Source organism: Syngnathus typhle, linkage group LG17 (assembly GCF_033458585.1).
Source record: "Syngnathus typhle isolate RoL2023-S1 ecotype Sweden linkage group LG17, RoL_Styp_1.0, whole genome shotgun sequence".
Taxonomy (NCBI): Eukaryota; Metazoa; Chordata; class Actinopteri; order Syngnathiformes; family Syngnathidae; genus Syngnathus; species Syngnathus typhle.
Window position 1 is genome coordinate 8,562,345 of NC_083754.1, and position 24,259 is coordinate 8,586,603.

The 24,259-nt window shown below is 47.2% G+C and overlaps 1 protein-coding gene across 1 annotated transcript; it reads right to left on the bottom strand.

Moving 5' to 3' along the window:
• Positions 1-8,075: 8,075 nt before the first annotated feature.
• On the bottom strand, positions 8,076-22,434 carry lrrc4ba (leucine rich repeat containing 4Ba). The gene is made up of 3 exons (XM_061303566.1): positions 22,251-22,434; positions 12,807-13,297; positions 8,076-11,115 (listed from the first exon to the last, which is right to left on the bottom strand). Exons 2-3 carry the CDS (start codon positions 13,047-13,049, stop codon positions 9,199-9,201), a joined length of 2,160 nt encoding a protein of 719 aa, XP_061159550.1. The 5' UTR covers positions 13,050-13,297; positions 22,251-22,434; the 3' UTR covers positions 8,076-9,198.
• Positions 22,435-24,259: the final 1,825 nt, after the last annotated feature.

The window sequence follows — 24,259 nt, forward strand, 5'->3', positions numbered from 1 at the left end:
ACACACACACACACACACACGCGCACACGCACACACACACGCACACACACACACACGTTTTGTCCACCTTGCATGTATGTATAGCGTGTGTTGATGTTCTTCAAATATTTCTCTCCTTCCTTCTTTCTAGTGTAATTGTATTTTCTTTCGTTTGAGTGCACCCATGTGTCCACAACGTTCCGTCGGTGTTGCAGCAACTTGATGATGTCGTCACGTGTCGGCGGCCTCCACCAACGAGGGTGGAGACGGCGAGCGAGGCATCAAGTGGAGTGTGGCACTTGTGCGAGAGCCTTTGGCTTGATTCAAATGGTTGCTATGGTTTCCGGATGTTTCCATGGAAAAGCTGCCTGCCAATAAAATGAATGCGAGAGAGAGCGAGAGAGAGAGAGAGAGAGCGAGAGAGCGAGAGAGAGAGAGAGAGAGAGAGAGAGAGAGAGAGAGAGAGAGAGAGAGAGAGAGAGAGAAAGAGAGAGAGCAAGCGAGTGGCGGCGGATCTTTGCGGCAGGTTGGCAGGATGGTGAGATGGGGGGTGGGCAGTAAATGGGAGTAAACAAGTGAGATGGTCACCATGGCAACGCAGCAGGTCAATCCATAGGAGCCTGTTAATCAACTTCTCAGAAGATTTTCTCGGCGTTGCAGCCTTCCATCCTTTCTTCCCTCGGTCCCACTCCTTCCATCCGTGGCCTGTCGTCTCTGAAGGACGGAAATGTTCCCGCATTTCTGCGTCACCACGGCAACACTGCAGTGAGCAATTGCTGCAGGAGATGCAAGGGCTGGGGTGCGGGGTACTCTGGGCCGTGTGAACAATACTAATACCACTTCACTCATCAAGGCACCCCCCCGTGAACCTTGCTGCTAACTCTAACCCTAGTTTGAAACACTAACCCCATTTTTTTTTTCTGATAGCGCCATCGTGAGTGGCAGCCTCACAGCAGTGTTCTCTCTATTCTCTCTTTTTCCCTTCATTTCCTTCTTTCTCTTTCTTTTTGTTCTTTTCTCAGTTATTAAGTTAGTGCTCTTGTCATCTGTATATCTTTTATATATCCACCCTGCGGTATGAATGCTGCTGGAAAACTGAATTTTCCCCCTGGAATCAATAAAGTGTTGTTGGAAATTTTTATCATATGGGAGGCAAGGGCACCCCAATTACCATCCGCCTCATATCAACCATCACCTATGTCTAACATCTTCAACGCGTGTTCGTTTTCTTCTAATGACAAAAATATTCAGATAAGTCAAACTCACACCAGGTTAGTTCAATTTCAGCCGATTAAGTCTGCGTTCAGGAAAAATGCTGCACGGCGCCGGGCGTTCTCCCCCAAGACATGTAAGAACCGCGCCCCATAAAACAACACACACACAGATGGCCTGCTACATGTCGTCCAATCTTTTGCAGCTCTTGATTTTTTACAATTCGTTGAAACAGTCTCATTTCTTCATCTCCTTGTCCAACGATGAACTACGTATATACAATATTAATCCTTGCCAATGTTTTGTTGCTAATGTCGTCATCATGTTCCATGCCAAAGTTCTTTTCTTCATTTCTTCATTTCTTCATTTTCCATTCTCCATGCTCCAGAATAACACTTTCTATCTATCTATCTATCTATCTATCTATCTATCTATCTATCTATCTATCTATCTATCTATCTATCTATCTATCTATCTATCTATCTATCTATCTATCTATCTATCTATCTATCTATCTATCTATCTATCTATCTATCTATCTATCTATCTATCTATCTATCTATCTATCTATCTATCTATCTATCTATCTATCTATCTATCTATCTATCTATCTATCTATCTATCTATCTATCTATCTATCTATCTATCTATCTATCTATCTATCTATCTATCTATCTATCTATCTATCTATCTATCTATCTATCTATCTATCTATCTATCTATCTATCTATCTATCTATCTATCTATCTATCTATCTATCTATCTATCTATCTATCTATCTATCTATCTATCTATCTATCTATCTATCTATCTATCTATCTATCTATCTATCTATCTATCTATCTATCTATCTATCTATCTATCTATCTATCTATCTATCTATCTATCTATCTATCTATCTATCTATCTATCTATCTATCTATCTATCTATCTATCTATCTATCTATCTATCTATCTATCTATCTATCTATCTATCTATCTATCTATCTAGGTTAATCTAGATAGATAGATTAATCTATCTCTATCTATCTATCTAAGCCTAGTTTTTGACACCAGTTTGAAGCGCTAACCCTAATTTGAAACACTAACCCTCGTTTTTTTACTCCAGTTTCAAGCAGTAAGCTTAATTTGAAACACTAACCCTATTTTGAAATCCTAAATGGTGATTAAAACCTTAATTTGAAACTATATCCATACTATACATACATAACGTACATTTTCAAGACGGATTATTCTGGAAACAGTTTTTATTTAAGATTATAAGAGATGCCGTCTCCACGGCTCACGTCAGTTTTTTGTCCTGGCATGTTGTTTTTTTGTGCGCAAGTGTGCCTAATGAAATGTCTTGAATGCCATTCCACGTCGTCGTCCTGCTGTCGAATCAATAACTCATCTCTCAACGTCCCCCCGCACATTCCCCGCAGGAAAACAAGCGTCCTTCCAGCGGTCGTGCAAAGACGACCGGGAAAGATCATTGAGCAACTACACTAAAAGGACAAGAAGAAGATGAGGATGAATGGATGCATGAATGGATGGATGGATGTGTGCGTGCATGTGGGGCAAGATGGGGGCCGCCCTTGATGGCTATCAAAGACTCTCAACGGCAACCTTGACCTCCAGACGACACTGGCCACCGCCTCCTGCTCGTCCTCCACCTCCTCCACAATGTGAGATATCACTTTGATTCTAACCATGTGCGACGATTGACATTTCCATCACCGCTGCTGGCCAATCGCGCGTGGTCAAGTTAAATGCAGCTGTGGGACAACCAACTTCACCATTGAACTCACTTTGAATGGAACACTCAGCCTCACTGGTTAATTTTAAGTTAAAGTTACAGTCCCAATGCTCGTCACACACACATCTGGGTGTGGTGAAATTTGTCCTCTGCAATTAACCCATCGCCGTGTGATCTTGATCCATCCCCTGGGGGAGAGGGGAGCAGTGAGCAGCAGTGGTGCCGCGCTCAGGAATCATTTGGTGATCTAACCCTCCAATTCCAACCCTTAATGCTGAGTGCCAAGCAGGGAGGCAATGAGTCCCCTTTTTATAGTCTTTGGTATGACCCGGCCGGGGCTGGAACCCACAACCTTCCAGTCTCAGGGCGGACACTTTAGCACTAGGCCACTGAGCATTTGCATTGAGACCAGTGCCCCACCCAGCTCAGAACTTTACTGGGCTCATCTCATTCTTCCACTTGCATTGTCCTCGCTCCTCACTTTACATGCTAACATCTCCCAGCAGAAAGTCCATCAAGGAGGGAGGAGATTGACAAAGCAGCCAGAAGGGCATTGGTGGAATTGTTTTGAAGTAATGATGATCACTCCTCGAGGTCATCATTGGGTGGAGACGTCTGCTACAACAAGATTTCTGTGAAGGTTATTGGCTGTTAATTCTGCTTGTAATGGAGGACCAGAAAGAGACTTTGATGCTCATGACTACCACCTACAGCACTGGAGTGGAACAGCAAAGACAACAGGAAGTGAGCTATGAAGCATGTTTTGCATGAGAACACGATCAAGATCTTACGCGATGCTGCAGGTGGCCGGAAAATGGCAGACAAGAAAGAGGGAGAAGGCCAACGACCATGTGGACGTGTGATTCAAGGAGAGAGGGAGGGGGTGAGAAAAGTTGCCCCCCCCTTTCCGCCATTAAATTTCGTTGTACATGTTACAATGACAAATAAAGATCTATCTATCTATCTATCTATCTATCTATCTATCTATCTATCTATCTATCTATCTATCTATCTATCTATCTATCTATCTATCTATCTATCTATCTATCTATCTATCTATCTATCTATCTATCTATCTATCTATCTATCTATCTATCTATCTATCTATCTATCTATCTATCTATCTATCTATCTATCTATCTATCTATCTATCTATCTATCTATCTATCTATCTATCTATCTATCTATCTATCTATCTATCTATCTATCTATCTATCTATCTATCTATCTATCTATCTATCTATCTATCTATCTATCTATCTATCTATCTATCTATCTATCTATCTATTACCCTGCCTCACCCCCTGCCGCCCTTTCGCCCCGCCCCCTCGGTCGGGGCATGGAGAAGAGTCATTGGTCCTGCGGCGCTGGGTGACATATAAGCGAGGCGGCGGCCTTTCTCCTTCGCGCACATACACACACACACACATTTGAGTCACACACAAAGATCTCAGATTCACACACACACGCACAAACAAAGGGCCCAATCTGGTCTGTGCATACATGACAAGTAGGCTACAGGGTGCAAAGACGAGATATCGCACCACAGGTCCTTCTCTGTCGTGGTTTATTTATCGTGTCAAATCGAGAACAGAAATTTGCTCTTGTGTTTTATAGAAATTAAGGTGTTGGTAAAATACATACACTTGACATACATACACAGCTCACTATGTAGACTTGTTTGAAGTAAACAAGTCAACATATTCCTCATTTCATGACATTTGCTCTTGCTGTTTTCTATTCATTTTTCTGCAGTGAGGAAAATGCCGCGCCTGACTGACGCGGGGGCGTACACATAAAGCGTTTAAAAAAAAAAAAAATCAATACGGGCTGTCAAAGTTGATTTCATCTTGATGACGCTTTACAAATGTTTTCTTTCTTAAAAAAGCAAAAGTTCAACAGCCAGGAGTGAACGTACGTGCGGTGGGCTTGAAACGCTCCTTTTGGCCTTTTTGAGCACGCGCGACATCAGCGACGGCTCAATTATCACAACGGCGGCTTACATCCAGGCTTCCGCCGCATCACCATTTACACTTCAAAGGCCGAAAAGGCGGCGCCGGCGTTCCTGCCCAGCCTCGTCCCAACGGGAAGCCAAGCCGAGGTGGCCGCCGAGAGCACAAAGCAGAAAAGGCCAAAACGGCTTTTCTGGAGCGGCTGGCTCAGCACATTCCAAAGCAGTCACGGAGTCTTCCCCACATTCCCGCCCACAAAAGCTCCACTTTTCCACATTTGAGCGTGACGTCCCAAAGCGGCAACGGCGGCGGGGGCGGCAGCCATTTCCAGGGAAAACCTTTCATCGCCCACGTCGGTACTTCTGTAGAAGGCCCCGAGAGCTTCGTGGCCACACCGCTTCCTGATAACTTCAGAATTAGCAAACGCATGGCAGGTGCTGCGGGCTAATTTCCTGGGACGTTCTCAAAAAATTTGCCTCTGACCCCGGTTTCACCGAACGATATCAAATTAGCTGGACATACGTAGCTGCATGAAAAAGCCGTATTATGGAAAATACACATTTTTGCTTTCATATTCATTTTATTGTGTACTCTGAGTCTCCAAGATTGTAAAAATCCCTCCAGGTGCTGCAGAGATACTTTTATGATCTGTTTGGGGGATATTTTTTTACTCCGTTCAGTTTTCCCCATTTTTTATTACGTATTTCTATCTATTACATCACATCCGTTGGGGCAGGACTACCAAACGAGGTAATGTGTGTGGCCCAAACGGTTTCACAAATCCGCCATCTTTATTACTCGGTGAGACTTTTGTAGTCCAAACAACTCAAGGATGCCGAAGTGGAGAGATCAAAATGTTCCGTTGTTGGATGCATCAATCCGCGCAACTCATTGCCCCAGCATCAGAACCTCTGAAGTGCCTGGTCAAATTTAATTTTTCAAGCAGTGTTCCCACATCTGTGGGCAAAGTCCTGCTTGTTCAAGGACGAGTGTTTCAGAAATCTTTTGTCAGTATCGAAAAGGATTCATCGAAAGACTTCATTTTGTTGATGGTTCAGTTCCTTCAATCTATGGAAACGCCGGACCCAGTAAAGCCGCAAGCTTGAGATGACACAAAAATAATAAACTGTATCTCCTTTTCATATTATTGTGTGTCCATGCACTCATTTTCATAGCATTAGCTAGGGTGACCACACGTCCTCTTTTTCCCGGACATGTCCTACTTTTTTCGGGGGGAATTTCAAAATCGTCCGGGGATTTTGTTGGACTGCCTCAAACATAATACATGTACAGTACATTGTCAATAGAATTGCCCCTCCGTTCCATTTCACTCAATTCCAGGTTTTTCTGTATCGTTCGCAAATAAGTCACGCCCTTCTCCTCAAATCTAGTCACTTTGCTACGAAGTTGGGTGGGCTGGCCAGTCTACAGCGAGTGTTTATAAGCAATGCCGAAACGAAAATGCATGTTCACGGAGGAGTTGAATAAAAACAATTCCCGTGCTTTCGCCAGGGTCGTGACCCTCTGAAGTGGAGTGCTTGACATGTAAGGCAGGCACTTATGTGTGCAAATAGAGGTGCCAACGCACCCCGCAAGAGGAGGACTGAATAAGAGTCCTTTTTTTTTTTTTTTTTTATAAATGCTGCACCGATGGCCGTATTTCTTTTGTCTTTTTTTACTAGTGTACCACTCATGCCCAGAATGTAAATGGAAGTCAGCCGCTTTGGTTTCGAAGCAGCCACAAATTTCTGAAGTCATGCTGTATGAAAAAGTTTAAAAACAAAAATCAGCTCCAAACACCGCTTCGGCTAATGAACACAAAATTGCGAGGATATGTCTATCATAACACGCATGATAACGTCTCAAGGACCCATGCTTGGAAGTGTCGCCCATTTTGGTTAAAAGCAGACATTTGGAGCAACATTTTCAGGGTTTTGCCTTTGCCGAGTATGATTGACATATGCCCATTTATATCAACCTAATCTGCCAAGCAACAATTGACTACACACACACACGCACACACGCACACACACACGCACGCACACGCACACGCACACACACACACACACGCACACACACGCACACACACACACACACACACACACACACACACACACGCACACACACACACACACACTCACACACACACACACACACACGCACCAGCCACCTCCTAACTGGCAAGACGACCGGCACAGACATGTGGTTGCCAGGGCCGCCCAGTAACCAAGACGACGACTAGCTAAGCCTGGTGCCAAGGTGTTGGCCGTTCCCGAATGGAGGACACCTTGGCGCGCCCTCTCGTAGGCGCGCCCCCACATCGTCATGATTTAACCAAGCAGGAGCTTTGTGTGCGATGATGAAGAGTAGTGTCAGTCAGTGTGCATCAGCTGAGCGTCATTATTAAAAAGAAACATCCAGAAGCATCAGATGTGACCATGACGACGATGCTCATTGACCCACCGGCACACAATAATTCACAACAGGCGTCATTATGTCATGGAGCAAAATCAACCTTATTTTCTGTCAGAAAAACAAACCCAGATTTTTGGGTTCATGTTTTCGATAAAAAAACATTCAATTTTTTTTCTTTTGTTTTTCCGTTAATTTACAAATTAAAATGAATACACTAAACTAGATTTTAATAAAATTGAATTGTATTATTTTGACTTACATAGAATATCAAATAAAAATATCAATTATGAACACACGAGCCATCCTGATGCATTGAAGGTACAAATAGTCTTTCTCAGAGACACACACAAGTGGTAGGGGGTCGGGGTTTACGAGTCATTTGCAGAGTTTATGGAGCGAACGGCGACACCTTGATGAGGACTGTCGCAGCGGCAACTGTTGCCATGGAGACCTGATGATGATGATGATGGGGTGGAAGAGGAGGATTCGGGAAGGGGGATGGGCGGCTGTTGAAGTTGATACTGTGGCATTTATTAGGGTGTCATCATGGCAACGAGATGCTGACATTCTAAAATCAAGGAAACCACAGCCAAAGTTTGCCATCAAGAAGTAGCGGACATTCATGCCCGACATTTAACAAAACTGGATCGAGCTGAGCTAAATAGTCAAGCTTTTTGGATTCAGCCATCGGCCGCTTGACAATAAAAAAAACACCTCACACAAAAGTAAAACCAAAACAATCAAGAAAACAGCCACGAGAATCCAGCTGCTGCCATTTTGTGTGCCAGTTTTTTTTTAATTTCCAAAGTGACCTGGGCTATAACAGAATACTGTCGGCATAATTAGAACCCGTGGAATCATCTAATTAGAAGAACAAGAACAAGAAGAGTACAAGAAGAAAGAGAACACTTTAAAAAAAATAAGAAAAAAAAACAAGAAAAGCAAAATGCAAAAAAAAAACACTCAATCATCATCATATTTTTTCTTTTAAAAGAGATCTATATGTTTATGTATTTTTTCATTAATTTGTCCTTTTTTGGGGGTGAATAAAAAAGTCTGTTTTTAGTTTTTTTTTGTCCCACCGACAAGTGGGGCTTACCTTCGGAAAACCTCCGTCATCGAGTGAAGTCATCCTTCCATAATCTTCAAATCCTGACGTTTTTCTCCAGCCGCCATTTTGTGTCCGTTAGAAAAAGACCCTCAAGTGTACAAAAAAAGAAGAGCGAACGGCGTGATAATAACAATGCTAATGCTAACGCTAACATGTGAATCCAAAGATGGTGATTAGCGAGCAGCCTTTTGGGACTATGTACACCGTGAGTTTATGCCACTTCTTATTATTGTCATTATCGTCCTCATTATTATTATTGTTTTTGTTGATGCTACACAGCACGCCGCCGCTGACCCTGTTGGTGTGAGCGCTGCCCCCCACCCCTAAAAAAAACCAAAAAAAAAACGGGCCTGACTAGAAAAAAGAAAATAGATTCACCCAGCGGCCATTTTGAAAGGCGGACCACAAGGACAACGATTTTTTTTCCAAGATTGTTTAAATATATTCTTCACACTTTCTACGTCGACGGCTTCATAAAGATTCTTTATAATTTATTTCTCCCAGTGAAAATATATTTACCGTTCATATATAATAATATCAAGTGCTTTATGTTCTTTTTTCTTATCCTTTTTTTATAGCTCTGGTTTGTCCACGAAGCCACGCGGAGACGCATCCCGTAATTCCGTCCACCCAGCCGGTCCGTAGAAATAATCCACAAAAGATGCGACATCCATTTAGTTGGCTTGACTTGGGACTTTGGCAAAAACTAGAGCTGCTTGTCACCTGAATGCGGGTAGGAGCGTGTGCTCGACGGGGCGACGTGGGGCAACAGGGGGGCTTCATGGGTTCCCTCAGATCTGAGTCTCTTGTACGTTCTCCTTGGAGCCGCTCTTAAAGAGCAGAGGCTCGTTCTGCCCTTTGGCCATGAGGCCCTTGAGGGAGCTGTGCAGGCTCAGCTGGGGCAGCGGGACCGGGGTGGGCAGATTCCCCAGGCCGCCGGCCAAGGAGCTGGGTACTTGGGAGCAGGACATGCTCATGTTCTGGGAGCAAGGCAGTGGGTTGTTGTTGTTGTTGACGCCAAGTCCCACCATGTTGTTGCCCAAGTGGTGTGTCTTGTAGTAGTTGAGGTGTTCCGAACGAGTCAGGTGCGGCAGGGTGACGGCGTCCGAGTGGTGCCGCCTCAGGCCCTGGCCGCCCCCGATTCCGCTGCTTTGCGTCAAGGCGCAGCCCCCCGCGATGCCGCCGCCGGCACCCCGGCCACCGGCCCCACCGCCCAACTCGTCCTCCACGTTGATGATCTCAATGGCCCGGGCGGGGCCATGGTGCTTGTGGAGCTGGTGCTGCTTCCTCAGCTTGTAGAAGACCACCAACATCACCGCCGCCATGAAGGTGATGGCCACAAAGCAGCCGATGATAATCTTGGTGGTCTTCATCACGTCGTCAAGGCCGGAGAAACCCGGCTCGGTGATGGGTATGGTGAAGGTGGGCCGGGTGGCGCGGGGTGAGGACCAGTCGACAGACAGTGAGGAGGCCGTAGTCGGGATGCTGTCTGGCCACAGATTCCCCGAGGGCGTTGGTACCGGGAGGACTCGGATGAAGGTCTCGTTGATCGCCACCAGAGCGGACTCCTCTTCTCCCGGTGTTTCCACGCTTTCCACCGTCACCGTGGTGAAGTAGGTGTAGTTGACACTGACGTCGGCGGCAGTGACGTTGAGCACGGCGGTGGCCGTGGTGTTCCCGGCTGCGTTGGTCACCATGCAGGTGTACTGGCCCGTATCGCGCAGGGTGACATTGGTGAAGTTGAGTGTGCCGTCGTGGAGCACCGAGATCCGTACCCGGTACGAGCCGTGGGTCATCAGCGTCCCGTTGGGAGTGATCCAGTTGACCGAGGTGGTGGAGGTGCTGGTGCGGCACTTGAGCTCGGCCGCCATGCCTTCGGTGACGTTGAGGTCGGTGGGCGGCTCCACGATGACGGGTGCGTAGCAGGTGAAGTGACTCTGGTCCAGCTCGCCGATGTATTTACCCTTGAGGAAGGGCGGCGCGTGGCAGCGGGCGCAGCAGGTTGTGTTGCTGGGCACTGTCTCCTTCAGCCACCAGCTGAGCCAAAGCACGTCACAGGTGCACACCCAAGGGTTGTGGTTCAGGTGCACCCGCTCCAGCTGGTGTAGCGGCGTGAAGAGATCGTGCGGCAGCGAGTGTAAGGAATTGTGGGACAGGTTGAGCTCCTCCAGGTTCTTCAAGTCATCAAAGGCGTTGCGTTCAATCACCGACACCTGCGAGTGCATCAGCCACAGCTTTCGCAGCGAAGCCAAACCCTGGAAGGACCCGGGGCGGATGATCTCCAACCGGTTCCCTGATAGCTCCAGCTCCTCCAGCCGCACCAAGGCCGTCAACTTGGGTATGTCCTTGAGACCGCACATGCCCAAATTCAGGTACCGCAGGTTGACCAGACCCACAAAGGCGGCATCCGAGATAAAGTCCAGCTTCTTGAGCTCGCCCAGGTCCAGCCGGCGCAGCGAGGGCACGCGGTGGAAGGCGTAGCCCGGCAGCGTCTCGATGGGGTTGTTGCGCAGCCACAGCTCACGCAGCTTGCTGAGGTACTCAAAGGCGTGCGAGGGCACCAGCGTGAGGCGGTTGTCAAACAGCTCCAGCGTGTTGAGGTTGGGGAGGCCATTGAAGGCGCCCACTTCGATCTGACGGATCTGGTTCTTGGAGAGCTGCAGGATTTCCAGGTGCCGCAGGTGCTTGAAGGTGTCCGACTTGATGACCTGCGGGGTGACCACGCAAAGTTACAACACTGACGATCTTTGGCAGTGGAACTCTGCGATCGACTTTTGCTTTATACTTTGAAATGTTAGTTCAAAAAACGACAGGAGGCGGAGCAAAGGCCGGCCCGTTGAAATTGCCATTGATGCTGACATACTGGGCAAAACGGAGCAGAAAGTGGAATTTCAAGACTGTGACTGAAATTTTCAAGGTTTTTTTTGCCCCTGCTACCTTATGTAGGCACAACGAGGCATCAAAGTTGGATGATCATTTCAAGTTTTTGCCATAAACCAGCGTTACCGAACGGATTGTGATCCACTTTGGGGGTTGCAGTGTGTATGTGTGTGTGTGTCTTGCCTAATCTTGCTGTGACACACACACACACTCCTGGAATTGAGCCACCTCCGCCTCCAAATGTAGAGCACGAAGTGGGAGGGAGGTGTTGGGGGCTGGTGGGAGCTGTCAAGGCTTCACCGCAAGGGTCCGCAGCCGAGCAAAGCAAAAAATAAGCCGGAGAATCTAGGATGCCTTCAGGTGTTAAAACATTTTTAGATTTTTTAATCATTTCAAGAGGCGCTCCGGGATACGAGCGAGCAAATCGGAATGTATCCGCTCCAAAGGAAAACTAATATTGGAAATTTTGTTTTTTTGTGTGCGGCAGCTTGTTTCAAGTCCCAGAAGAGATTTTAACGTATGGGAAAGGGACATCTATGTCAGAACCCTCAAAAGTCGAATCGTGTGAACTTTGATGGAAATGTTGGTGTTACATTTGCCTTAAAGTTGAAACAGAATCAAATCAAACTCACTAGATTTCATTTAGGCCAGCATCATTCAGCTTTTTTGTTACACTAATGTATATAGAATTTTGGACATATTCTCCCACATTTTGGTGAGCGAGTAAGAAGGTCAACGCTCACTGCTGCTTCCCGAGGAAGAATGTGGTATTACAATGCCAAGCGAGCAGCTATCGTCATAAATCACAATCTTTTTTTTTCTCCCTGCCGACGTGTTTGTAATTACTTCTCTCGTAAAGCCGAGTTGGTTTTTAATTGAAATCATCTGCGTGGTTTGCAATCAAGCACGCGGGCAAAAGTGAGCCGTTTGTGAGTCAATATGTAATATATAAACTCTTAATTGGAACATGTCTGACGTTGTTGTTTATCGTCGCCAGTCAATAAGTGGCACGCATATTTCTCCTGGGGAGCATTTTTATGAGCGCGACCGTAAACATATAACACACAGCGATACAGCACAATAAAATAAATAATTTTTAAAAAGCCTTTTAAACGCCTGTTTGGGATTTTTGGATTAACTTGTCAATGTTCACTTCTTCCAACTGCACTAGAGACGGGCGAACAAGCGGAAAAGTAAAGCTGGAATAATGGATGAAAGCTCTTTAAGCCTGCTGGAGAACTAAAAGAATCTTTCATAAACTCAGAGTGTGGCGCATTTATGTGACAGCGGGCTGCCACGAAATTTGGACCAATCACACAATCGGTTCAGTGAGAAAGTTTAGGATTTAAGATTGTCCCTGAAGAAAACATCTGACTGAATGAGATCACTGATTAATTAGACAGACGGTAGAGTTGAGAACATTCATGCCAGGAATTCTGCGTTTCCGACTGTTCCTGAAGATACACGGCGGCGTCAATGGCGTTATGATTTGGGCGTGTCCCTGAAAGCACCACCTCACCTGGATGGCGTTCTCCTGCAGGTTGAGGTATCTGGTGTTGACGGAGATGCTGTCCGGCACGTCGTCCAGGCTCTGGCGGGTGCAGATGACTCGGCTGGCTTGGTTGGAGCAGGAGCAGCGGTCCGGGCACGAGGACGACGAGGCGAGCACCGCCACCGCCGCCACCGCCGACAGGAAGTAGAGCAGCCCAAAGAGGAAGGGGGAGGAAGGGCCGGGAAGGCAGGTCAGCGTGGCGATGCGCATGGCAACTGGGTCATGACCCGGTGCTGCGATCCAAAGGTGCGGCCCACGTGTCCGGAAAAGCCTCGGGGGATCCTTAATCCCAATGCGCCACCGTTTAATCCCGCATGGCGCCTTTGCCGCTTTGGCGCCGCTGCCGATCTCTGCGCTTCTGCTCTGGTGTGCCGTGGGAACATAGAGCGACGCAGATAAGCAGATGTTATTCCCTTTCTACCCACGCTCGTTTGGGGAGGACGCAAAGCCGGGTGTCACTGAGGATAAACAACAAAGACAAGAAGAGGGAAATTGACATAAGGTATTTGGAAAAAAAGTCGAGTCTCTTCTCTGAGCCATTCAAGAAAACGGACATGAAGTCAGCCATTTTGAATTCTTTCAGATGTGGTTCCTGTAAAGCAAAAAATGACAATGAGCTGCCGACACCAGTTTCATCAGTGGACGTGAAATTGCCAAGATGCACCAAAAAGTCTCAAAGACCCGTGACTGAAACTGAACAAGTCAGCCAGCCATTGTGATTTGAAGCGACATGTTCGTGCGATGCCTCTGGAAAGCTTAACAGATCAACATGAGGTTGGCTATGCTAGTTTGTCAAGACGCAACGTACACAAGAAGTAAACGTCCGTGCAGCAAGTCTGCAGCCATTTCAGACAAATGCTCAAAAGAAATTGCCTCTGACACCAAATTCGGGGATGGACATGAGATCGAGTGGACCAATCAAAAATGACAGAATACACCAAAAACTCTCATGACAAGGAATTCATCTGCCATTTCTATCACAACAAGACAGACAAAAAAGTCTCAATGTCCCGTTGCCATTTTGGACAAAATTCAAGGGGGGGAATGCGTCCAAGCGAGACCCTGTCGGAAGACGTTATACACGTCAGGCCCTGATCCTGAATTGCAAGGATTTTGCAGGGTAGCACGCAGCGACGCAAATAAGCAGACGCGATTCCCTTTCTTCCCAACGCTTGTTTGGGAACATAAGGAGGAGAGGAGGAACAACAAAGATGAAAAGAATGAGGAAGAAGAGAGCGTATCAAAGGCCTTTCCTTTCTCACCATCAACAATGCAGACATTTAGAGCGTATCAAAGACAAAGATCTTTCGGAGCTATTGTGTCAAACAGACGTAATTGTTCTTGGCAGACTAACAATTCCAAAGTTGGACTGGTTTGATTGAATGAATGTCGAAGGCTCATACACTTTTTCCTGGAAATGCTGAAACATACAAATGGAATGGCAATGTGCAAAATTGAATTCAACTCAAGTGCAGATCACCACGCAGATCACAGTTTTACAAATGGCCATTAACTGAACACAACAAGAAGAGGACTGTGAACCAAAAAAGAGAACCAAATAAAGCACATTTCTTCCTAACAAACACATTTCCAATAATAAACACCTTCTCCTCTTTCTTAATCATGTCATCCTTCCCAGCCCGAAGCGATGACATTGCCAAAAAAAACACAAGCACAAAAGGAAGCTCAAATGCTAATTGTTAGCCTCAGGGAAGATGCTAGCCTGCCTGCTTGACTGCCGCAGCCTGCTTGATAGCTAAGCTAACAGCGTTAGCATCCCGGATGGAAATGCAGGCAGGTGGCCTGCCTCGCCTCGCCTCGCCTCGCCTGGCCCGCCCCGCCACGCTGCACAACAGGCGCTGACGCGTTTTATTTGACATTTGTTATCAACGACGACTTTAATGATGCCACTTGGACCTCGCCAGGTGAGGAAAGAGTGAAGGATGATTAATCTGATGGATGGAGGAAAAGGAGGAGGTGGAAGAAGAGGGAATTATCAACGGTGTAATGGATGAATACTGAGCAGCTGCAGAGGAGGAAGACGAAGAGGGGGGCGAACATGAAGCGGGAGTGAAAGGATGATCGGGGATAAAGAGGTGGTATAAATAGAGAGAGACATTCAAAAAAAGGAAAGGGAACATTTTGGGATATTAATAAGGAGAAGGGGGGACAACGAGAAAGTGAGAAATGGTTGAGAGGAGAAGGGTCGAGGGAGCTTCGATGTGATCGATAATCATTTTTAATGGAATTTTAAGATCAGTATTCTTCTCGTTGTTCTGACAACCCCTTTGTTTGGTATCGGTGCAATCACGTCAGATATCGATACTATGACAAGTTTGATCATCAACGGTAAAACATCCATATCAACCTATATGCTAATAGTATCGATTCATGTTTTTAGGTATCGATGCACATTTTTGGGTATTGATACACTGCATCTGAGACCACCATAAGCCAAAGCAACCCCCCAGACGATCTCCAGTGGCTGGCGAGTAGACGTTACAGTGACCTCGCATTTTGATGAGACATTAACCCGCTAACATGTCACACATTAACCCTTTGACACACACACGCACGCACGGCGCAGCCCAGCTTCCTCTCCCAGCTTTCCTCCGGCTCACTGTGCATTCAAATGTTCGCCAACAGTTACCATGGTAACCCTATTCAACCACCATCCAGCTGTATCCCACTGCCCCCCCCACCCCCCACCAGCCAGCTCATTAGCAGCCCAAACACATGCTTGTACAAACGACACGGCCTGAACATTGTCACACTGCCGCCGCGACCGCAAATGACAACGTTGCCGTTTGCTAGCGCGACAAGTGGACGCTACGCAGACAACATTGCGAGCTCAGTACAAGAGATTGCGGTCAATGTTTTTACGAGGGCCCAAATTGTGGGTGGCATCGATGTCACGCTGCAGCTAACATCATATTTAATGCTTAAGGTGCGTTTGAGGACAACATGTAAAAATGTGACATTTAGCATAGCATCCAGCAAGCGCGTGGATGACACAGTGGATTTGATGTTTGTGTGTTGTGAGCGGAGAAATGTAGGCACTTCACTTCCCGTTATTCCCAACACACCCCCTGGCCTGCAGACATTCTGCTCGCTCACTCGCCTTTTTGGCCTCTCTTTCTCTCTCGCTCGCACTCCAACACCCCCCCCCCCCATTAAATCTCACTGAAATATTCCAGACGTTGTGCTCATGCTTTAGTGCGTTTAGCGTGCGGGCCGTAATGCACGCTGACATATTTCATATCTTTGGATGCATGACAGGAATTCCTAATCGCACACAAGCTAAATGTTTAATGGCCGATGTGTCGGCTGGAGGAGGTTAAAAGATGTCTGCACGTGTTTGATCCCGGGCCACGTCCCGGCTCCGGGATTTGACTTCCTAAAGAGCAAATGCGCCGCTAAAGTAGACAAGATTACACATTACCGCTTGCATTGTAATTGGAATCGGTCGTATTCTACTTGCAGTAATGGCACTTGTGTCACATTGCATCATAAATGAAGAGAATTGAATTGTATCACTTGGAGTGAATCACATGGTGTTGCATCAAAATCGGAATGAATCAAATTATATTGAAGTGTATGATACTGCATCACAATCGGAGAGAATCGTAATCATATTGTGTCATCAATGAAGTGCTTCACACCAGAATTGGAATGAATTGTGTTGTATCAAATCACATTTGGAATGAATCATATCAAAATTGGAATGGGTCATATTTCTAGATTTTTAGTGCGTGTGTGGATGTGAAATGTGAAAAAGCGTTATCGTCACGTTGGCCAAATGATGCTAAACGTCGCAATGTTACCGCTTTGTCTACCGGACGTGTGAATCACCAGAAACACGGCAAGCGAGACACTCCGCTTGTCAGACCGCTTTGCGGGTTAAACGTTTGCCCCCCCACCCCCCTTTCTTTGCCGCGTCCAGTCAAGCGTGAATGAGGACCCAAATCCGTCAGCCGCGCTCGGATAAGGCGGGAATACCTGGATGATCCCCCGGGAACCATCGTGCGGCGAGGCGCTACGTGGAGGCAGAGGTGATAGAAAAGATTAGACAAAATCGACTTCACCCAAACACCAGGCCTTTGCCACACAGACTCAAGCGTGCACCAAAAGGCAATGTTTGGCTAGGCCCGTTAGCTGCCTTGTGTCTTCCACACATTAGCAGTCATAATCTGTGACGTACTAAAAGTCTCCATTAAGGGTGAGTTGAGAGCCACTTCCTGTGTGTGCGTGTGTGCGTGTGCGTGTTGTGTGTGTGGTGAATCAATGGTGGTATTGATTAAAACGGCGTGATGGAATCCATCATGTCAGAGCGAGTGCGCCGCTAAACGCATTTTAATAAAACGTTAATGGATGGAGTGGATGGATTCAATCAGCGTCTGGCAGCTATGCCACAATGTGCCACGTGATGTGACATCATGTCATATCTTGTGACACATTGCCTCCGATTGTGATGGACTGCCGCACTTTGCGGCTTGGCTCCGAATGGAAGAGAATCATCTCGTAATTGGAGAGAATCATATTGTAATTGAAGTGAATTCTGTTGGAAGACCACCAGAATTTGAAGTGAATCAAAAGTAAAGTTGGCAAGAATAATTCTGTAATCATCGAATCGTAATCGTAATTAAAGAGAATCCTATTGCATCGATATTGAGGAGAGGATTATCCTGATTGGAATGAATTATGCCACATAAAATTGGAGTGAAGGGTATCACATCCCATTATAATCAAAGTGGTCTGAATATTCTTTCCATCGGAGTAATAGTTGTAGCGTCAGAGAAGTAAATCAAATCGTATTCATCATAATCGGAATGAGTCTCACCGTACTGACACGTTTTGACATAATGCAAAAGATTGTGACATTTATCGAGGGGGACGTCGTCCGCTCAAGTCCGATTCCGTCTCGCCGTCCCCGTGGGGCGGTGTTCAGGACTCGCCTCGCTTTGCGTTGCACGCCATCTGCACCGCGCCGTCTTTTCTCAGGCTCGCCATGACGTTATCGACAGGCTGAAACGTGGAAACGAGGCGGCCCTCAGGGAGTTGCCATTGTCCATGAACTGGAAAATAACTAATCGATGATACGTTGTTAATCATTTTGATTGATTTCATGTGGTGCAAACTAGCCTCATGGAAACGTGAAGTGACTTGTTGAAATGAAAGACCATGCACTCCAATTATGATACGTCACGCTCCAAATAGAAGAGGATGTGTTCCAATTAAATATGATGCACTTAATATTAGAATATTTATAATGTGATCCATTTTGATTCCAAATAATGATACGATATAATACAATTTACTCCAATTCCAACATCGTTCGGCAGAGTCCACGCCAACTCTGAGCTGGATTCCGATTCCGACTCAATACACTTCAATTATGCTACCCTCCGATGACACGATTCACTCCGATTCCAATACGATTCCAAGACACACATTCAGTGTGATGATTCCGCTCACTCTAAATTTATTGTGGTGCACTCCAATTACAATACGATGCGATTTTCTTAAGCAGGCTACAGTTCAATCCAACGACGAGACTGATTACGCAGCGGTGTGTTGTGCCAGATCTCTTGAAGCTTCAATTTCACCGCCATCTTTTAGCTTTAGATGTGCAAAATGGTACACGGCAGAACAACGGCGGGCCTCCTCGTGAGGCTAGTCTATCGCAGTTCACTCCGGTCGCGGTTGCTTATAAACATTTCAAACCTTTCACTGACTGCTAGGCAGAATTGACTTGGGGGGGTTGAAAGATGAAAACGGGGGCAACTCGCAGGCGCTCTGACTTTAGGCAAGAATCAGCACAGAGGACCAAAAAACTGATAAAGATGACGAAGAAGAGGAATTAAGATGAGGACAGAGGTGATGAGGGACAAGACTGAGATGGTGAAAAAGTTGAGGACAAAGAAGATGATGAAGCGGAAGGCAGAAAATGAAAGACAAAGATGATGAAGAGGTTAAAGATGACCAAAACAAGGAAAACGACCCAAACATCAAAACCATTCACACAAACGCTCATGAAAATATGCGTGTGCAATCTTTGTTGTTTTCCACACATGAAATATTCAAAAGTTGCTGAAAAGATGCACGCAGGCCTACGGCGAGCACGTGCGGGAAAAAAAAAAGACACCCAAACAAACGGCGCCGGTTGCAAGTGGCTCAATGTCAAAGTCCGCGTCAAGGTCAAGCGCAAACAAAAACACTTTGATATTGCGGGAAGAAGAGAGTATGCAAATGTGGAAATGAGAAGTAATTTGAGAAGCAAGCAGCAGTTTACACGTGCTCGCATTTGGAATGCAGGACACACTACCACATCAATATTCACACACACCACATACATCGCCTGCATTACCATAAAAGACACGCAGTGGTTGAAAGAAACAAGATCGGCTGAAAGCACTTTGAAAAAGTCCAAAAAAAAAAAAAAATTAGAAAGGTAAATATCCCCCCCCACCACCACCACCTCAACGAGCAAGAAATGGCGTCCGGTCACCAACATGTCACTATTCAGCACCTCTCTCAAGATGATTGACGGGCTGACTAATGTGCGACCGGATCAACAGCGACCCTGTATGAGGACGCAGCCCCCCGGGCCACCAGATGATGGACGTCGCCACGGCGACACGGCACGCACATCAAAAGGCGAGAAGAGGGAGACATCGGAAGAGACGCTCCTCCCTTCCTCGAGGCGGGGGCGCGGAGGCCGCTTTCGTATCTCCTCGCTACACACGCCATGTGCAACATGGAAGTTCTCAGGGGGTTGCCACGGTAACCACTCGCCATCTTGCGGCGCCATCATTCCAGCTCTATAATGAGGCACTGATTTATTTTATTTTTTTGCTAGTCAAGGTTAAGTTCCACTTTTGACATGTGAGGGGCAGCAGTTCTGCTGATTTGTCAAAGCAACACTGGGCCCATTCCCAAGATGGCCGCGCACATGAAAGTGGCTTCAACTTCCACAACGAGGAAAATGTGCAAATGGGGCAAAAACGTGTAAATAAAACGAGTCGACGCTAGGGCACATCTTAGGTCTCGAGCAACAAATGGTCTAAAGTGTGCCCCCCCAACTTCAACCCCCCCTCGTGACATCGGCACCCAGATTAGGCCTTATCTGGTGCAACAGTGCTCCCGTGCTGCGCCTGGGGCGCCTGGGAAAGCGAGCAGGTTGACTCACAAGTAACGCAAGAGCGCTCGGCTTCTTGCCATCAAGGCGTCAGTGTTTACATGCTAAGCGCTGGTAGTGGGACCGTCGGGACCGCCGGGGTCGCCGGGGCCGCTGGGGCTCTTATGGCGTCACTGACCCTGAAAACAATGAGCGCCAAAGGTGGTCTGGTGGGCCAAAGCAGAGCTGCAATGCATGCTGGTGCTTGAGGGCCAACCTGATAACAAACAGCACTATGCTAGGATTTATTTGGGGAAAGAAAAAACTAACAAAAAAAAAACACTACCGTAATTTTCGGAGTATAAATCGCACCGGAGTATAAGTCGCACCAGCCATAAAATGCCCAAAAAAGTGAAAAAAAAAACATATATATGTATATAAGTCGCTCCTGAGTATAAGTCGCCCCCCCCCCCCCACTCAAACTATGAAAAAAAAACACGATTTATAGTCCGAAAATTACGGTATATTAAATATGGTTCAAAAATTGGTAAAAGCACAATGTGTGCTAAGACAACGATGCAGAAGAAGTGACGTAAAATGACTCTCATGCAAAATGAGCAAAAATGGCCCACTCAAGTTCTGACTCAATTGGATGCCTTTTAAAATCAAAAGCAGTTTACTTTTTGCAAGAAATAATCTAGAAAGACACAATCTTGTCATCCGTCAGCGCCTCTCTCTGGTTCACTCACCCGCCCTGATTACGGCAGCCACTTTTTCTGCCATCTGCTCTGCTGCTGTCTGGAGCAGCACACATTGTATACGCGCACAAACACACGTAGCAAATTTAGGGCAAGTGTCACTCGGTTTCCATCTTAATGCGGCAGTGGCGATGTCCCTTGCACATCATGCGGCCTACCTCCAACTCCACTCCAAGAAGCAACACATCCATGGCGGGAAAGGGCAAATATGAAAATTCAGGCGTCGACTTTGACAACTCCCCAGTTCCCGTCGGTACCTTTCATGTAGAACCTCTGAAGCGGGCGGAATTGAACACCTCCGCCATTCTATGCCTTTCACACAGACGCAAGAAAAAAGGGCGACTGAATTGCCATGTGAAAGGGCTCTCTGGTTAGCGGGCAATTTTAACTCCATTTCGTGTTGCTGCTCTTCCAACAGAACAACTCGTGTACGATTGAACGACATCTGCATGTGATGCAACACGTTGCCATCAATGCAAATCAAACACCTTCGCCTACAAACAAGTCACCTCTACACAATTTGAGCTCTGCGCCCCCCACCTGGCATAACCCCCCTCAAATATTGCCCCAGTGCCCCCTTACAACCTCCCTGACGCACCCATTAAGACACAGTATTCCTTCGTAAGCCCTCATCTATCTGCTCCTTATTCCCCACTGGGGGGGGGGGGGGGGGGGGGGTTCAAGACCGGCGGAGGAGGGTGAGGTGGGGGGTCTCCGACTGACTCATATGCTTAAGCCGGCACACACGCAGCGGCCCCGCAAGGTGCCTGCGCAATTTCCTGCGATCATCACGGCGGCGAGCCGGGAAACTGATTATCTGCGCAAACAAGTGCGATTAATGGACGACGGCAGAAAGAGGAGGGGTAGGAAGGAGGAAAGGGGAAGGTGTGTGTGTGTGTGTGTTAGGGCTTCTGGAGGCTCAAGGTGCGCCCATCACAACTACATTGAAAGGGGGGGGGGGGTAATCTGTTGAATTCCGAGGATGCAAATCAGTTGACTCCTCACACGTACACTTAGGAACTGTACAACACACACACAATAACTACGCCAACCAAACACTAATAAACACGCGCTCACACACATCCGCTAACTATAGACAAACCAAAAACTAATAAACACATGTTCACACGCACACAAACACACACACGCATGATACAAACACCCTAACAAATGCACTCACACACTGACATATTTTCACACAAAACAACACATTCATCAACAAACACACACATGCTCTCACTAACAAATACACACACGCATGATACAAACACTTTAAAAAAACACACACGCACGCACACAGAACAACACACCAGCATACACACACTCACTCTCCCTGTCACAGACACCCACTCATTCTCGCATACACACACATACCAATACACACACGAACGCACGCAACATCATTCCTGGATTTCCAAGCCGGGACGGCGCGGGATGCGGATAATTGCATTGACAAATGTTTCTGCGCGGACGTCATCCATCCTCGTAAGGAAGGATGGACTTTGAGGACAGGACGGACAGACAAAAGCGTCTCACCTTGGCGGGAGAAGAGGCGGACGATGATGACGGCGCCGGCGGGGAAAGACGCATCCTGCACCCATGCAGCGCTCTCACGGCAGCAGCGGCAGCGGGGACGTGCTTCTCTGCAGAGTGCCCGCCGTCTTTCCTCCACCTCCCTCGCGCTCTCTCTCCGTCTCTCTCTCTCTCTCTCTCTCTCCGTCTCTCCGTCTCTCTCTCCGTCTCTCTCTCCGTCTCTCTCTCTCTCTCTCTTTCTCTCTCTCTCTTTCTCTCTCTCTCTTCTCTCTCTCTCTCTCTCTCTCTCTTTCTCTCTCTCTTTCTCTCTCTTCTCTCTCTCTCTCTCTCTTTCTCTCTCTCTCTCTCTCTCTCTCTCTCTTTCTCTCTCTCTCTCTCTCTCTCTCTCTCTCTCTCTCTCTCTCTCTCTCTCTCTCTCTCTCTCTCTCTCTCTCTCTCTCTCTCTCTCTCTCTCTCTCTCTCTCTCTCTCTCTCTCTCTCTCTCTCTCTCTCTCTCTCTCTCTCTCTCTCTCTCTCTCTCTCTCTCTCTCTCTCTCTCTCTCTCTCTCTCTCTCTCTCTCTCTCTCTCGCGCGCGCGCGCTTGAGGATGAGGACTCTGGAATGCACGTGAGCTCCCGGAGCACCTCAAAGACAAGACGAGCAAGTGGTGGTTAGGAACGATGACGGTGATTAATGACGGCGTGAAAGTGTTCCGGGCGGCGCGTGCGCGATTCCCACGCACGCGTTCTGCGGGTTGCGTCACGTCGCTTACCGGAGTGGTTGCCGTGGCAACGCCCACGCGCACGCATACTCGGGCTCACACGGACGCGCTCACGCACGGTCCCGCGGGCTCTCTCACACCTTCACACAGGTGGCGGCTTGATGGACATCACATCTGTGTTGCATATGGAATGAACCTGTGAACTGCGATTCCAGGCCAGGACCTTGAAACTACTGCCCATTTATTATGTCCGTCGGGGCAAGAGCTCACCAGTGCCCAAAGTTGATAAATAGCAATTGACGGGTGTCATAGATTGGTGGACTGTTGCGCAACACAGATGTGAAGCAGTTCAAAACAGCTCAACTGTGTATTGCACGTGTGCCTTTCGTTGAGACAGCCCAAAGTAAGCTTTGAGATAGGTCAGAACCTTCCAGCAACTAAAATCAGTGATTGAATACCGACGACAAAAGAAGCTTGAGGACTTTGCTCTGCTGTGCACCTGCATCACATCTGTGTTGCTACGTCCACCAAGTGCAAGTTCCTGTTCGCGTGCTGGGAAAATGCCGACCCGTTCTGCAGTTCACCGAGCTTCCGAAGTGTCTCGGAATTGGCCCAGTACAAGCAACAGGACGAGCAACCTGTTCTCCGGTTGGAACACGTGACCGCTGCCGCACAAGTCCCTTGTGCACTTAACGAGCACAATGTAATTGCTCATTAGTCGAGCCCCCCGCCCCACCACGACGACACCGCCACTCCCCTTACACGCCGTCTGCAGTGAAGCTCCGTCGTTATGACGCCTCACACACAGCTGCAGCTTGTTTAGTGGCTCCCTCAGTGTGGCTGCTATTAAATTTCCAGTCACACAACAGTGCAGTGGAGATCCCTCCCCTCTCCGTCGCCCCCACCCCCTGCCTTTCACGCACACACACACACTCTCCTCTCCCTACTTCACTGTGTGTATTATGGTCATTCCGGATGTCTCCCTCCTCTCTTGTCACTCTTCCTCCAACCCTGGCTCGACACCCCTCCCTCCATGCCTCATTATTTAAATAAGCACACACACACCTTCACTCACATCCCCTCCTCTTGCTGTTTGTGCTGCAGAGCCATTTTAACGCACAAACGCGCACACACACAAAACGCATGGGACTAGTAAAAGATGGCCGCCGGTGTTTGGCTGGAAGCGCATTTTAGAGCTTTTGCCTTAAACACAGAGGGGCGGTTTTCACACAGCAACATCTGGAAAGGAGATCATTAGGTTGGACAAAAAAGTTTCAGTGACGTAGAAAATACAGGGCAGGAGAAGAGAGCG